This window comes from Triturus cristatus, chromosome 11, assembly GCF_964204655.1.
Source record: "Triturus cristatus chromosome 11, aTriCri1.1, whole genome shotgun sequence".
Taxonomy (NCBI): domain Eukaryota; kingdom Metazoa; phylum Chordata; class Amphibia; order Caudata; family Salamandridae; genus Triturus; species Triturus cristatus.
This window is the reverse complement of record NC_140594.1, coordinates 422,333,676-422,350,459: the sequence shown is the minus strand read 5'-3', so window position 1 is coordinate 422,350,459 and position 16,784 is coordinate 422,333,676. Positions and strand designations below refer to the sequence as shown.

General features: G+C 45.5%; 1 protein-coding gene across 1 annotated transcript in view; it reads left to right on the top strand.

The window, feature by feature from the left end:
- TIMCC (TIM double twin CX3C motif chaperone) overlaps positions 1-5,333 on the top strand; it is a 34,808-nt gene extending 29,475 nt beyond the window's left edge. The window contains exon 3 of the mRNA XM_085636226.1: positions 3,871-5,333. Coding sequence (XP_085492352.1) covers positions 3,871-4,059 — 189 coding nt within the window. The 3' untranslated portion in view covers positions 4,060-5,333. The remainder of the gene's footprint in view (positions 1-3,870) is intronic.
- The last annotated feature ends 11,451 nt before the right edge of the window (positions 5,334-16,784 follow it).

Below are 16,784 nucleotides of genomic sequence, written 5' to 3'. Positions count from 1 at the left end.
GCTCCAGAGCATTAGTGGGTCCAACCTGCTTCCAGTACCTGACCTGCGGGTTCACTGCAATGGCTACAGCTTCTACCTTCGAAGGGAGGATTTTCAACTAAAAAACGTGACTAAGTTCCTTTAAATACTTTTCAGCTGGACAAATCCACTTGTTGTGTCCGACCACAGCTTCATCATAGTCTGCATCACATCGCACCTAGGTTCCAGTCTACCGCAGCCATTGACTTCCATTGACAATTTGCGCTGTTTGGCACCATTTTCACTTAAATTTGTAAACATTCATATCTCCAGTTCATTTTGCTGGATTTATGTTTTTTGGTGTCATTTATTCATTAACTGCAACTCAAATCCTCTAAATTGGAGTCTAGTTGTTATTGTTTTGGGTATTTTTACTTTTTAAATGTTCTGGTACTTCTGAATGGTTTACACATTTTCATTAAGTTAAGCCTTCCTTCTTTGTGCCACAGCTACATGGGGTTGAACTTGGGTTTAAAATACTGAAACCTTTGACTGGAGCTAACAAGCGAGTGCCTTTATTACTTGGGGTGGACACCTATTCCACCCCTACTAATTAACCAACTTGTCAAAGATGTCATAAAAAAGCCTTAATAAACAAACAATAGTGGTTATATAAACGTGCTCAAAGGAACCTTTTTAAACATAATAAATTTACATGTATTGAGAACCCCGGCCACCACATATTTTTAGCTGATGTCCTTGGTTCCCATGAACTACAGAAAGCACTGGAATCACTGGAACAGAGGGACATACCAGGTAAAAGGGGGAGGAAGGTTTGTCCAGAGTTACACATTAAGCTTTGATTCCTGTTCAAACAAGATCCTCAATCAGGAAAGGTAAACATCAAAGATGAGTGTGGTAAAAGTGCACTAACCCTGATCTGAATTGTAATGAAATTTGAAGTTTTACACAAGTATTTGTACCAGAATTATCGGGCTGAGGTCGTTCATTGAGTTATTCTTTTGTCTATTTTAGAACTATTTTCCCACATAGTGCTACTAACGTTGGTCACGTTTGCTGATAGTCCTTTTATTTTATTTTGTTACGAACATGGCATGCCTTTTTGTTTTTCTAAAATAACTGTGTTATACATGAGTGTGTAATGGTGATAAAACATGAATCATGCATAATTGGCACACACTTACTGAAACCAAACTTTTACTACTTCAGTGTGGTTAGGTAGACCCTTCATGTTGTAAAATATTTAGTGGCTAACTGGTGTAGGCAATTTTACTATTCGCCTATCACAGGTAATGTTTAAAAGAGACTGATGAAATACATTTTACAGTTCCTAATATCAACATTACAAATTGATAAGTAATAATAATGTATTTGTTTTGTAGAGCAAAGAGGTTGTCTTGTGCAACTTTGGAGTGGGTGGAAGGTGCGTATGAGGGTGTTTTGCGAGTGTCTGTCTGAAGGCCTTAATGTTCAATGCTGTATGTAGGCCCTCACTGACCGTCACATATGTTTTTGGGATTCGAGAGCCCTCTATGCTGGCGCGCTAGCTCAATTTGCTCTGGTTGAATATAGTTCACCAGATGGAGACGTGACGGTCTGGAACCTTAACCCCAGAAGTCGTGTTCTTCCTTCAGTCTCTCTTTCAGCCCCCCCCCCCCCCCCACACTTGACTTTCTTTCCCACTCGACTTTCTTTCCCACTCAGCCTCTTTTCACCACCTCTTTATTCCCTCTTGCTCTATTATCTCCCTCATCTCCTTATAACACCCCAGCTAAATCCTCTTTCCTCGTCTCTGCTCAGCCCTTCTATCATTCATTTGATTTATTAGCCCCAAAACTGTTTGATCCACTTGCTCTTTTTCTCTCAGCCACCTCTCTCCTTCCCTTCTCTCACCCAAACTTCTTGCTTAATCCTGATCAACCTACTTTACTCTCTCCTGCTTTAAATAGCGCCATTCCTCACCCAGTCTCTCTCCCTTCGCACAGTCACAGTGACCCGTTTTGACCTACTCCACACATAACCACCACCCTCTAACCTACTCGCCTGCCCTACCCAATTGGCATACTGCTACTTTTTCTTACCAAATCGACGACACATCACACAACAACATACCGTACCAGTCAGCTACATACTTCATCACCCACCTCCATCCACCACACATCTCCGGCACATACAGAACCTTAAACATTTCTCACTCATATGGTAGCTACCAACCTATCCCACCATTCTTCTCACTTCGCCACTACAAACAACAACCTTCACACCTCACTCAGTATAAAACATTCCGTTTGTCTACAGTATGCTCTGTACCCTCTCTTGCACTTCAATGCATTAAACACAAACCATTCAATAGCAATATCATTTCAACTGACCATCACTGTAGCCAGAGTGTCACACTTTTTAAAGAGCAATATATCAAAATAGCAGATTCTCATAAGGTTCTTTCCATCACACATAAACCTAAACAAACATCACTTCCACCTGCCTATACATTAAAACAGAAGGCCCCTGGGCCCCTCAGCGCACCCCAAAAAGGCAAATACTGCAGTCTTCTACTAAATCTCCTGCATCTGATGCATAACAAAGAGTAAAAGGCTTGGTCCAGCAAATGCCCTGTCAACAACTGGCCAACTTACGAACTCAGTAGGTTAGGACAGCCAGAACTCGGAGTGGGACTGGAATCCTCTAACACATCTTCTCTACAGACTTTGGTTTGTCTCTTGGCACTTAGCCACCAGTAGATCAGATTGGACCATGACCCTATTAATTATATCTCCAAAGTCAAAAATTACTGATGCCGAACATACACAGAATGCAAAATGCCATATAGATATAGTGTTTCACTGCTCTGGGAATGTATAACAAACAAACCATATGGTATATTGCAGGTAGCAGCAAATATATCTATTACACTATATGGTACGTTGTTGGTAACCGCAATATATTAGTGGATGAGGTTTTGAACATGTTGAATATTAAATTAAACAGTTAACGAAAAAATTTAATAATGTTGACCTGAGCTGCTTTAGACAATAGTCATGTGCGGACATCTTACCTATGTGAATATCCGGCATATGGGTTTGTGGGATTAAAAGAAAAGATTGCCAGCAATCTCAACTGTGCCAGACTGTTTTTTAATGTGTGTTGCAGCACAAACATGCATCCGGCCAAATTGCTTAGTTCCAAAAAACAAGACTGCATCTTAGGTTCTAACCAATATCACGTCTATATTTGACTAAAAAGGAGAAATCTAATGAAAAGCCCATTTCTATTCACGTAAGACAGGTGAAGCTTTAAATTTATGATTAAATAAATAAATGATTTTGCAGCAGCATTGCAGATTTCACAATATTCAGTCTCTTACACAAAGTACCGTTCCCACTGAATGTAAAATGCTTGTGCCAATAGGTCGCTATTAACAGTGGTTGTGATAAACAACCCTTTCCCCCTAATAATAAAACGCACAGTTAGACCAAATGGCAGAATAAGAATTGTCTACAACTTTACCATGCCTCTCAAATATCTGCATCTGGACATTGCTGTCTGTGCTTCATATTAATAAGTATTCTATCTTGGGTCCTATTGATGAAAAAATATTTTGGATATCCCATTTGTGTACCTCCCCTGTGTAATTAGAAAGGTGTTGAAGAAAGCTTCAAGCTTAAAGTATATATTAAAGCAGCAATTTTCAAATTAAAATGTATTTGTACTAGCCAAAATAGCTACCTATTTTTATACAATTCCAAATGTAATCTTAACCTCTACACATATAGACCACTTTCCCTACTTATGACCTTTAATTATTAGGTATTGGTTACCTAACTGTACGTCATGTTGCACGTTAGGATCCGTCAATAAATTCTTGACTTGTTGCTATTATTTGACTTTCAGAACCGGTTGGCTCGCTGTACTATGAACTGCAATGACAAGGCCAAAGATGCCCTAGACTCTGGCGGAAAGGAGCCTCAGGTCAAGCTGCAACTAGAAAACTGTGTCTCCCGGTGTGCAGACGAGCACATGAACCTAATCCCCAGCATGACTCGGAAGCTGAAAGAAAGCTTGGCATCCATTGCTCAATAGCTAGGCTTCATTGGTGGAAAATGTTACGCATTGGAGCGGTGCAGAAGGGCACAGCCGAGGAGGCACGTACCATCGGTTGGAACAGAAAGCAAAGCAGGCTTTTAGACCATAACCTGCAAAGGGCATCTAAGATTTGTATGACAGCATGTATGCCAGTTTGGGGAAATGATTAACTCTGTGTAATCAGGGACACCTGCTAGATTTAATGTTCACTGTGCTTTCCCACACAGTTAGTGCATTTACCACAAAGGCTCCTCAGATGCTCTTGGAAGACCCAAGCAAGTTCTTCAGCGCCCAACGGCAAGGTGGGAGGGGAGATTTAACACCCGGGCACTTTATTCTCAAGCAGCATGAGTGACCAGATTCAAAGTTAGGAACTTAGTTTTGCCCGACAGACCCCTCCACAGTAAATCATTCCTATCCACCAAGTGTCATCCACTTTCTTCCAGTGTCCAATATGCAGCTACTTGTAATTCGACTTCAATGTAATTGTGCAGCCAATAATTGTTGTTCACAGGTTTTAGTTGTGAATTAATTGCCAGATATTCAGAGCTAGCCTAGGGCAAACACAGGAAATTTACCTGCATATCAATATCTCTGAAAGATCAGTGTTGGAGAGGGGTTGATGTTTCGGGTCAGATTTGAGAGGAACTTGCCTTTAGTGAAATAGGAATGTTAGCCTGGTAAGCCGATACCTCCTAGAGGTGTGTTTGACTGGTCTCATATAAATTACCTCACAAACTCGCTTTTGTATGACCGATTCTCCCACTCTAGCGAACTTTCAGAGGCACACTCGCTTTTCTGGTGAAACTGTCTGCCAACTGAAACCTCCTGCCACAGCCCAGCTCCTAGTAGTGAACTATAGAGATGGATTATTAATGTTAATTCAGTGAAAAAACAAGAAGATTCGAAGACATGAGAGAATGCCTGGACCTATCATGGGCCCTAACATGTTACCAAGAATTTTGATATTGAGAGGAACGCAGTTCCCGTTTCCCCGGGATTTGGAAGGGCTCATGCTAACTCTGTCCTGTTGTTGAAAGTACTGAGGCACAGAACACAAAACTGTGTCATTTGGGAGGTTGGTTTGGTGGTCTGGCGTAAATACGGAGGCAGTGAGTAGTCCCCTCAATCACAGACTTCTAACCAAGGGAAACAAGATTGCTTCACCTTTGTTGTTTACAACAGGTCTCATGTGTTTTTTGTTTTATTTTATAATCTATTTTATGATCTATAAAAGTATTTACCAAATTAAACAAAAAATAAGTTGTGTTTTTTTTTGTCCGTGTGATTATTGTTTTGTGAGTGTGTTATGTGAAGGTGCGGAATAGACATCAAAGAGAATATAAGTGTTCCACTAAGAACGGAAACTGTATTATATTGTATTGTATTGATATAGCACTTAATAGCCCTGATGAGGTGTTGAAGCACTTTACTTAGGTTAACATACTGTTCTGGAAGCCAAGGTTAGTGATTAGTCCAGTTTTAATTAATAACCATTCAATTCTTTTACTCCTGTTTCTTTGTGGTCGATTAGACTTTGGGATTGGTGGGATTAATAAATGAGCTAGAAGGGATTAGGTGGTGGTAGGTTTCAGGATTAAGACTTTTAAAGAAGGAGAGGTTGTGACCTTTGAGTTGTGGGTAATTTACAAACATTTACAAAAATACATTAATAAAGATTACGGCAAATATGTATATTTCTTAGAGTAGGTTGTGGTCAGAGGAGACAAGTAGCAAATTAAAGGGGAGCGGCCATTTGAAAGAAAAAATGAGAGGCATCAATCAGCCATTTTAAGTAAATGTCAGATTATCGTGGACGTTTTTAGCAGTATAGAGATGCTTTTTGAGATGGCATGCCATTTGAGGATGCAAGACTGTAGAAAGGAACAGCATTATGTGCACGCAAGATAGTGCTATACTGTGTTTTTTATAGACAATCGAAACAGGCAAAAAGTCTGTCCGCTGTTAGGCTACCACTAGACTTAGACTGTGTTCAAAGGAAGCAGTAACCTTTGGATCATAGAAATGATGGAAAATATATGAGTAAATGATGCCTACACTGAGAGGGAGATTCAGCAGATGCTTGAGTGGATGTCTTCTGATGTTCGTCTTCATGTTTGGCTCACAGTATTAATTGAAAAGCAATATGGGATCCATTTGAATTCCTTTGGTTTGACATGACACAACATGGAGGGTGAGGACAGCGTCCCCGCTCAGAGGAGGTGTATTGATTTCATTCCTACGGCTGGTGATCTGGACATTAAGGTGAGGATGAAAGAGACAAGGCTGCCTTTAGAAATTCAATGAAGACCTTGCTAGCAAGTGGCTGCATATTAGACTTCCTGCCCCACTGCCTGTTTGTAGATGGTAGGGGTGAAGGGTAGGACTACATTATGCAAGGTGAAGGAGAGCCTTTTGTCTTCCTTAATCACACTTTCATTTGGGCTTATGACAGCCATATTCAGCTCTTTGTACCTCAGTTATGAGTGCACCGCGCTGGACACTGCCTTGCTGTGAGGAGCATCACTACACAAAGGCTGTGTCTAGAAAACAGTGTGGTGAGGGCATTTAAAAGAGGACCACTCAAAACTGGTTCTGCAGCACATTGCTAGTGATTGCACTAGCAATGTGAATCAAGTTAAAGTTAATTTTTTATAATTGCCACTTCCATGTCACTCGCTAACATTCTGTGGTAGTCACAGGGTCTACAAAGTGGTGCAGTTCAATCAAGTAGGTTCCGCGGAGGGATGTGCAGTTGAGGACCTTACTTTGGTGCTTACACCACACCAGAAGTGGAAAAAGTGCTCAGGCCGGTAGCAAGGGCAAACAACATGTTTCCCCAATTAGACTAAATCAGCAGTGTGGACTCATGATTGTAGGGGCTTTGGTCATTTCCCTGGCTCCAGACCGCAGTCTCCTCCTGATACCAGCTGCCAGTGACTGGCAGCCTCCTACCTCGCATCTTCTCTCCCACCATTCCCGCCTGGACTCTCCAGTACACACCTGAGGTCACGCAGCTACCACAGTCAAGATGGGATGAATTCAAGTCCGAGAAAGTGCTGTCCTCAGTATAAGTAGTTAAGCACACTGGGGGTGTTCACTCACATACCGGTGTCTTGCAGTGAGAGGCGTCCCTTCTGCTGGATGGGCAGTTTGTCTTGCTGTCTTGCGAACGTACATATGTTATGCTAATTAACAATAACAATCAGTGGCGGCTTCTCTGCTAAGGTAGAGGAGCGTCGCCTCACTGCTTTTTTGCTGTGACACAAAGGTAAAATAAAATGATAACTCGCATTATCATTTTATTTTCTCCTACTTCCGCCTGCTTTGGGTTATGGGGCGGGGGCAGGGGAGAAGTGGTAGCACCCTCCTAATGTGTGAAGTGACTGCTTGGCTGGCTCGCTCGGGCCCCCAAAAGAGCCTTGCGTACTTTGCATGTTCTCCATCTAGGCTGCATTACCGCATACATGGAGAACATGCCTAGTCTACCAGTCAGCGTCTGAGTCCCGAAACTTGGTGCTCAGACCAAACACAACGCTGCTAAGGTAGCGTTGTGATTGACTGACTGGTCGCCTGGGTGTGCTTCTGGTAAGGCCAAGCGAGGGAGGACTACAGAGGCGAGGAAGTGGCAAGACCGTACGTTTAAAAAATAAATTTAAAAAAGTATTCCCGCTCACGCCCACCATCCTCCTCCTCCCCCACCCCGCCACATCCCCCCGCCCCTACCTCCCATGTCCTCCCGCCCCCCCTACCTCCAATCAGTGCTGGCCACCGCTGATAACAATTATGATGGGGTGGCCAATCTTATTGATTTTTAGACAGTTAAACCATCTTTAAATATTTGTCCTATGACCTGCACCCAGCTGTAGCTTGCTTATTTCAAAGTTCTTACATTAGAAGGCAGAGGCATATGGAGGACATAATTCAAGTGGTTTTGTAAACTAGGTAAATCAAGACTACAACATAGGACCTTTTGATCCAACACCTGTAACTTCCCCACAATTGCACATTTTGGTAAATAGTGTGTGAAACTGGGTTCTCTTTTTCCTCTGATTATATACAATTTATGTACGGTTCCTGTCCAGTTTTCGTATCACAGATCGATATTACCGAAAAAAAGGAGCAGAGGAATAAGTTCAAAAGGCGATTACCAAGGAGCACACAATTTGATCACATGGGGATTGAAGTCAAGCAGGGACCACCATTGGGGGTGGAAGTGTTTTTAATAGCTAGGCCCAAGGATTGTATTAATAAGGACAAGCCACAATATTGGGTACCTTGCCAGATTGATAATACAGTGTTTATTACCAGAATATTTTGTTGTCGCTGCAAAGCGCGTGCTTTTAAAAAAAAAAATCTTTTTAGGTCTCACCTGACCCAGCGCATGCGATGGTCTGGCGAGACTTTTAGTAAGGGCTTCACAAAATGCTACCATGGCCGGCTTACAGCTTGCAAGCAGAGCCGCCATATGGCTTTCCTCGTCATGCTCATTAAGCGCATCGCTCGCCGTGCTTGATCGCGATCACTTTCTCTTTCGCGGCCGCTTTGCTGTTCTCAGTGAGCCAGTATTTTCACAGCCGTGTTACTTTTACGGCCGTGCGCCTTCTCCTCGTGTTATCTGTGCCTCTCCTCCTGTTATCCCTGGCGTGAGCGTCACCCCGTTTCTTCTTGTCTTTCTATTCTCCGTCCTCTTTGGTTCTCTGTATCTCTTCTAACCTGTGATCTTTCTTCTCTCTCACCTTTATCCCACCCCCTGCACTTTCTTCCTGCACACCGTCTTTCATAACATTTTAGTGTGTCTCCGCTGCTTTGTGAACCTTCCCCTCTTCACCACGCCCCTCCCCTTTACCTCCTTTTTGCACTTCTTATCTCACTTTTCTTTCATGGCTCCGTTGTGATCCCTTCTTCCTCCCTCATTTTCGTCCACCTCTCCTCCCCTTCCTCTTGCTACACACCTCTTTCCTATTGATCCCTATCTTCCCTTCAACCCCGTCTCACCCCGCGCTTCGCTACATCTGTCGTTCTTTCCCCTCCAGCATCAGATTTCCTTGAGCTCCTTTTTTTCCACCTGTTCTCCTTTTTGCCGCTTCCCTTCCACCTTGTCCCCATTTCACCCACTCACTTAGCCCCCCTCTCTTTCGCCTCCTCGCCCCTCTGATCTCCCCTTCTGTACTGCTCGTCGGCCTCCCCTTGTCCGCCTCTATACATTTCTGTTCCCCTTCGCCCCCACCTGTTTCCCTGCTGCTGACCCGCTCTCATCTCGCCCTGCATCCCCTTCTCGCGGCCTCTCTGCACACCCGGCCTCTTCCTTCCAGTCACATATACTCCCTCTGGCCTCTCTTTTTCCTCGTTCCTCGATATCTCTCCAAGGCCCTTCGCTCACCCACTTCCTTCTTCCCCCATACCTCATTTACACACCTGCTCACTGTCTCACTCCCTGTCTGCATCGGTTTCATCCTCAGTCACTTTCTCTCGCGTCTCCCCTTTTCACAAGCCCCATCCCTGTCTCTCTCTCCCTAATGCCTTCTTTTTCTAATATATCTACATCTCTCTTGCTCACCTGGCTCCTCTCTTTACTTCGTTTTGCTACCTCCCCTCCCCTCCCCACGCCCCACTCCTTTACACCCTTCTCACCTGTATCCCTCCCTGTGCCGCCTTCCCCCCTGTCACACCCGTCTCCTGTTTCACTTCCTCTCTGCTACATTCACCCCATCTCACCTTGAAACCCTCCTGCTCGCCCCTTTTCACCAGAGCCCCCTTTTGAATCTCTCTGAGCCCTCCCTCCTTTCGTGCCCACTCACCCCTTCTCACCTTCTGTCCCTTCTATCCCTCTACACTCTCCCCCCCGCTCACCTGTATCCCTCGCTGTGCACACCCCACCCCCTCCTCTCGCTACCAGCAGAAGTTGCTGCCCTCATAAAGGTCCCTCTGACTTTAGCCCTGTGCGGCCGCCCCTCGGGCCCCCGCCGGCTCGGGATCGGCTACTTCCCTAGTGAGACCTGCAGAGAATGAATTTGGGGCCAGTGATTGCCAAGGACACGTCTCCTTGGTAAACACGCTGGCTGTGATGAGAAGCTTCCAGCCCCAGCCGTGTCTGGCCCGCGCTGCTCTGATGAGAACGGGTCCACGCTGTATGCAGAGCATGTTCTCGCTAATACCGAGCCTGCTGCTGTTTAGAGGCCTCGGCACCATCATAATATATTCTGAGGCCCCAGACACCGCCACGCGCGGGAGGAGACAGCCGCTGATTGTGATACCGTGTGTAAAGGGAGCACTGATGCAGTCACACCTTGATGCAGACACTCAAGGACTGCCAAAGGGACTCTCTTCCTCAGACCCTGCACTTTGACAGCACCGATGCTTTTGCTATAAAATCTATGCATAGGTTTTGAAGCTAGCATTTTGTGTTTTTTCATGTCAGCTGACGCATTTGAAATCATTAGTTGATAGCGGAGACTGGAGCTACTGTTTTCTCTTTCCAATAACACTTTATTTTAAAACTTCGAAACAGGCGCTTGTGACTTGGGGCCCTGCATAGTTGTTTGTATAGGGGTCCGTAAAAACTGCTGGCAGGCCTGGTGCTGCTAGACGCTCCTCATGCTCTGCCTTGCACCCTTCTCCCCCTCTGCCTTGCACCCTTCTCCCCCTCTGCCTTGCACCCTTCTCCCCCTCTGCCTTGCACCCTTCTCCCCCTCTGCCTTGCACCCTTCTCCCCCTCTGCCTTGCACCCTTCTCCCCCTCCACCTTGCACCCTTCTCCCCCTCCGCCTTGCACCCTTCTCCCCCTCTGCCTTGCACCCTTCTCCCCCTCTGCCTTGCACCCTTCTCCCCCTCTGCCTTGCACCCTTCTCCCCCTCCACCTTGCACCCTTCTCCACATCTGCCTTGCACCCTTCTCCCCTTCTGCCTTGAACCCTTCTCCCATTCCACCTTGCACCCGTCTCCGCCTTGCACCCTTCTCCCCTCTGCCTTGCACCCTTCTCCCCTCTGCCTTGCACCCTTCTCCCCTCTGCCTTGCACCCTTCTCCCCTCTGCCTTGCACCCTTCTCCCCCTCCACCTTGCACCCTTCTCCCCTCCACCTTGCACCCTTCTCCCCTCCACCTTGCAGCCTTCTCCCCTCTGCCTTTCACCCTTCTCCCCTCCACCTTGCAGCCTTCTCCCCTCTGCCTTTCACCCTTCTCCCCTCCGCCTTGCACCCTTCTCCGCCTCCAACCTGCACACTTCTACACCTTGCACCCTTCCACCTTGCACCCTTCTCCCCTTCCACCTTGCACCCTTCCGCCTTGCACCCTTCTCCCCTTCCGCCTTCCACCCTTCTTCACCTTGAACCCTTCTCCCCCTCTGCCTTGCACCCTTCTCCCCCTCCCCCTTGCACCCTTCTCCCCCTCGCACCCTTCTCCCCTCTGCCTTTTATCCTTCTCCCTTCTGCCTTGCACCCTTCTCCCCCTCCCCCTTGCACCCTTCTCCCCCTCCCCTTTCACCCTTCTCCCCCTCCCCCTTGCATCCTTCTCCCCCTCCTCCTTGCACCCTTCTCCCCCTCCCCCATGCACTCTTCTCCCCCTTGCACCCTTCTCCCCCTCCGCCTCCCCCTCCCCCTTGCACCCTTCTCCCCCTCCCCCTTGCACCCTTCTCCCCCTCTGCCTTGCACCCTTCTCCCCCTCTGCCTTGCACCCTTCTCCCCCTCTGCCTTGCACCCTTCTCCTTCTCCCCTCTGCCTTGCACCCTTCTCCCCTCCGCCTTGCATCCAAGCATTGGCATAGCCAATAGGTCTCGCTTTTGGGACCTTATAAGTATTTAGTTAAGCAGCACAATATCCTTGGTGCAACAACAACTGTTGCATGGCTAAACACTTATAAGGTCCCAAAGGCGAGACCTATTGGCTATGCCAATGCTTGTTTAAATAGTTTTATATAGCGTGACCTTGACCCGAAGGTATCCGAGCGCTTTACATGAGCACAAGTTTCGTTACAGACAGACACATTTTTTTTTTTTTTGTTTGGCACGAGGAGATTAAGTGATTTGCCCAGAACCACAGGATGTTGAGCGTAGTTTCTGAGACTCAAACCTGGCTCCCCAGCTTCAATGTCGACCGCTCTAGCCGTTAGGCCACATCCTCTCCAAAATTGCTTCCTGGCTTTGAGCCTATTTCTAAGTGTTCTTAATGCTTGCAGATAACCAAATAAAGGCATAATGAAATTGTGAGGCCTTTTCTGCGGTCTTAAGGCAGTTTGTGGTGAATACTGTTGTTTATCATTGGAATCCTAGAGCCTAAAACAATATTTAATTCCAGAAGGATTACCGATTTATTACATTTGTAAAATTGACTCTCCAAAATGAATGGATGGGAGTCAACAATGCTTACTCCAAGAGATGGTGGATGGATTGGAATTTAGATATAGTATGGCACAGTATTCACCCTCAATAAACTCGATGTCCTGTCAAATATTAATCTTTTGAGGTGACTCGTGGGTCTTGTTTAAAAGAGGACAAAGCCTCTTTATCGCAAAGGACCCCACCAGGAGCTCCAGACAGTTGATATGAAGATGGAGTTCCTCTTGAGACCACCTGCCTCCCGTAGAGATCGGACTGCATCTCGCTCCCCCGTCCTATCTGCTGGCATCCGACTATGATCACATCCAGAACGCTGTCGAATATAGCCATGCTGTTTCAGGCATCCATATGGGCGAGCACAATGGCCTATTTGTCTAGGAGTTCCTGGATTTTGTAGTCTATATATACACTTTTGCAGTAGGAAAAATGGTAGGGGAATGGGAAGGACTCCTGAACCTGAGAGTCGTAAAGCTCTATCTTGTAACCCCAGATGGTCTTCAGGATCCAAGCGTTTTGTGTGCTAACAAACTGTCTGAGCCTTCCGCCTAAAATCACCTCCGAAGGAGGGATGATCCTTACCTAGAAGGGCAGTATTGGAGGGATTGCTTCCTCCCTGGAAGGAGTTTTTCTGGAGCCTGCCCGAGTGCCTGGCGGTATGGTCATGTAGAAGGTATCTCTACCGGAGTAACATCCATAACCTCTGCGCCGTATCCTCTAGAAAAGGCCTGAAAGGATCCATGACCGGATGTGTGACCCCAGAAGCACCTGTCTCACCCAAAAAGGCCACCGTGGAAAAATAATTTGAGATATGTTCGCGCCTTGTCTATGGTGGAGAAGTCGCCACATCCGCCTTTGTGGATACGTGGTTGTACCACTTGGCGGAGATCACCAAGGATTTCTGGCATCACTGCCTACAGAATCAGTCTCTGTACCAGCAAAATGCATTCCTGGCCACACAAACGTAATAGCTGATTGGATGCTTCCTTCAGGACTCCAGCGACTGGAAGCTTCATCCCAAAGACTTCCAATTCCTCAATCAGCTGTGGGGTCCTTATGTAGTGGCTCTCTTTGCATCACGTTTGAATGCACAGCTTCTGGATTTCTTCAGTTGTTGGCCGGATCCTCTGTCAGTGAGTTCAAATGCCTTCCTTCAGTCTTAGGCAGGGAACCTGCATTATGTGTTTCCCCCCTTCATCATAAATTCGAGGGTGGTGGTGCAAGTGTGAGGAAAACGGGCTGGATTAGTCCTGATTACTCCCCTTTGGAGAACCCAGTCCTGTGTATTTTTTTGTGTGGGAATACACTACTGCTAGACTGTTCAGGGCATAGTGATCTGCGAGCCTTTCACCATTCTTATTCATATTGCCAAGGTCATGGTTGCCCATGATTTTATTGTACACAGTGTTGTTGCCAATCTTGGCATTCAGGTCCCCCATTATTATGGTGATGTCTCTCTCAAGGCATTTCTCCAGGATGGACTGGAGTCTTATAAAACGGTTGATTTTCCTCTTCTTTGTTGTCATTTGTAGGTGCATAGCACTGGATAAAATTCATATTGATCCTTTTTAGGTCGAGGACCGTCCGGTCTGCCGAAGGCAAAACCGGAAGTCGGAGATTTAATGTTTCTTAGAGTGGCTATTTAGCCCGCCTCTCTTTTTGCTTCTCCTCCATTGGCTGGCTTCCTAAACGGAGGCCAGCTATTGGAGGAGAGAGCCGTCCCTCCAAATAGGCTCCGTCTTTTTCAGATTCGGGGGCGTGTTCCGTGCTGTTCTTTCCACTTTTTAGCCACGCCCTTTTTCGAACAGCAGGAACACGCCCCCGAATCCGAAAAAGTTTCGAAGCTTCCACCCGCCATTTTTTTGCCCCTCCTGCCTCCTATAGAGCCTCCCTTATCGTATCAGTCAATGTAAGCAGGCATTCCGATTGACTCACCTCACTTCTTGATGACAGTCGCTGCAGTCAGACCCTAATGCTATGCCAGTGGGAGGTGTCACGTTTGTGCTTTGTAAACAGTTTCTTAGTAGGTAAGGGAATCCAAATATAAACGGCAAAATGAATGCATTGGTAGGACTGCCAAAATGTAAACTTTTAAGAACAGTTTAGAACACGCATGTGTGAGGTGGAGTGCGACTGTAGAGCAGAGGCCATCTTACGTGTGGTTTTGCTGAATGCGGGATGGTTAAGGCACTAATGTATTGTGTGGATTCGTACTATAACATTTGCATAGCGCTTACTACCTCGCCACCGGAGGATGTTGCTCTGTGATTTAGGCGGTGACCACTCGGCAATTATTGGAACTTTTCACTTCCGAGGAAATACGCTGTTGCCCCCAGTGTGTCTCCAGCCTAACAACGCTCCTCTCTGTTTCACGTGCCACATAGGACTGAGCTCTACCAGCTGTGCCACCAGCCTGATTCTTCGGCCAGATATAACAGGACCCAGCGGTGGAGCATACAATGCCAGGGAGGGAAATGTGACTGCCTCATTTGCACAATTTATCGCAGAATGCACCTTCATTTTTAGGCTACTTCGTTCAGCCAGACATATTGATACATAGTGAGTGTATGTGGTCCCGTTGGAAAGTCTGTTTTTTTAAGTATATTGGTTTAAGAGTTCTGTCGAAGCCCTGTCTATCGTTTATATATAGGATTAGACATGACCTTTATATTTAACTAAAATTCTATGAATAATATAATCGTAGATGCTTTCAGTCAGCCTTTTTCATCCATTGGTCTCTTATTGTGTCATTTACATTTTTAGGTTGAGCCTAATTTAGACATGCTAATGGATGCACTGTCGCACTGACTTTGTTTCACACCCTCCCAGCAGTGTGTCCCACCCTGGAATCTAAATGATTGCATTTGACCTTCTTGTTTGTATTGTCGGCATAATGTGTAATGGATGAATGGTTCAGTTTATGACCAGCGTTCACGATTCCCCACCTTTCTCGGCCATTGGTTTATTGCTGATTAACGGCCATTGAAAGTTGTGCGCTTTAGGAGTCTCCCTTACACCTGTTGTGTTCCGTCATGGATCGGTCCGTTTTCCAGTTACCACTCTATCTCACTACCTCAATGTTATAATATAAATAAGTCCATTCATGCCGAGATGTAAATCAAATGAAGATGGTTTTATTGATTAAGATTGTAGATGGTAAGATCAGCATATATGAACCCCACCAGGAGCAGCTCCCTTGCTGCTCAGCCCATCCTTCCAACTGACACCCATCCACCAGGCATCCCCAACATTCCATTACATCACATGCACCAACATTCTACAACACATCCACACAGAACACATGCACTCTGGCTGAGCAGCAAGGCAGAGAAGCAGGAAAGATGCATGGCAACGAATACAAGATACCACACATCTTCCCTCTTTACAAATCACAACAAGAAATACATGCTGCTCAACAATATCATAAGCAGAACAGCAAAGAGCATGTAAAGGGAAGAATCAATTAAACAATGGAATGAAGTTGTATAACAGATCACAATAAAGAAAGATAAAAGAGTGAAACAATAAATCAATAATGAATCAATAAAGACATAACACATCTCTTCCCCTTTAACGGAAACAACAATAAGAAAAAACAGGATGTAAACCCTGGTTACAATGAGTGAATACAAATAACAACATTCCATTACATCACATGCACCAACATTCTACAACACATCCACACAGAACACATGCACTCTGGCTGAGCAGCAAGGCAGAGAAGCAGGAAAGATGCATGGCAACGAATACAAGATACCACACTCACTATCTCACAACTTCTCTCTCTCAAAACATCCCTACCTCACTCTCTAGCTCACAACCTCACAACTTCACTCTCTCTCACTCACTACCTCAATCACTCTCTATCTCACTACCTCACTCTTTCTATCTCACTAACTCACTTTCACTCTCTCTTTCACTACCTCTCTCTATCTCACTACATCACAACATCACTCTATGCTTATATATCACTACCTCACAACATCCCTCTCCCTCACTACCTCAAGCTTTCACTACCTCACTCTCTCACTACCTCACTCTCTATTTCAATACCTCACTCTCTCTCTCTATCTCACTACCTCACTCTCTATCTACCTCTCTCTCTCTCACTACCTCACTCTCTATTTCAATACCTCACTCTCTCTCTCTATCTCACTACCTCACTCTCTCTCTGCTAATGCAATAGGTATCACATATGCAAAAAAAAGCTAATGCCAATAGAAATGACTATGCCATTTATTTAGGGATACAAAAATAATAAAAAAAATAATGAGCAATACCAATAGCTCTACCTATAATATTGCCGAGACCATTGCATTGTAAATGCTTGTTTTCTTTGTGCTGAAGATCGCTGTAATTATTCTGGGACCATGGGCTTCCCTTCCAATCAGAGCT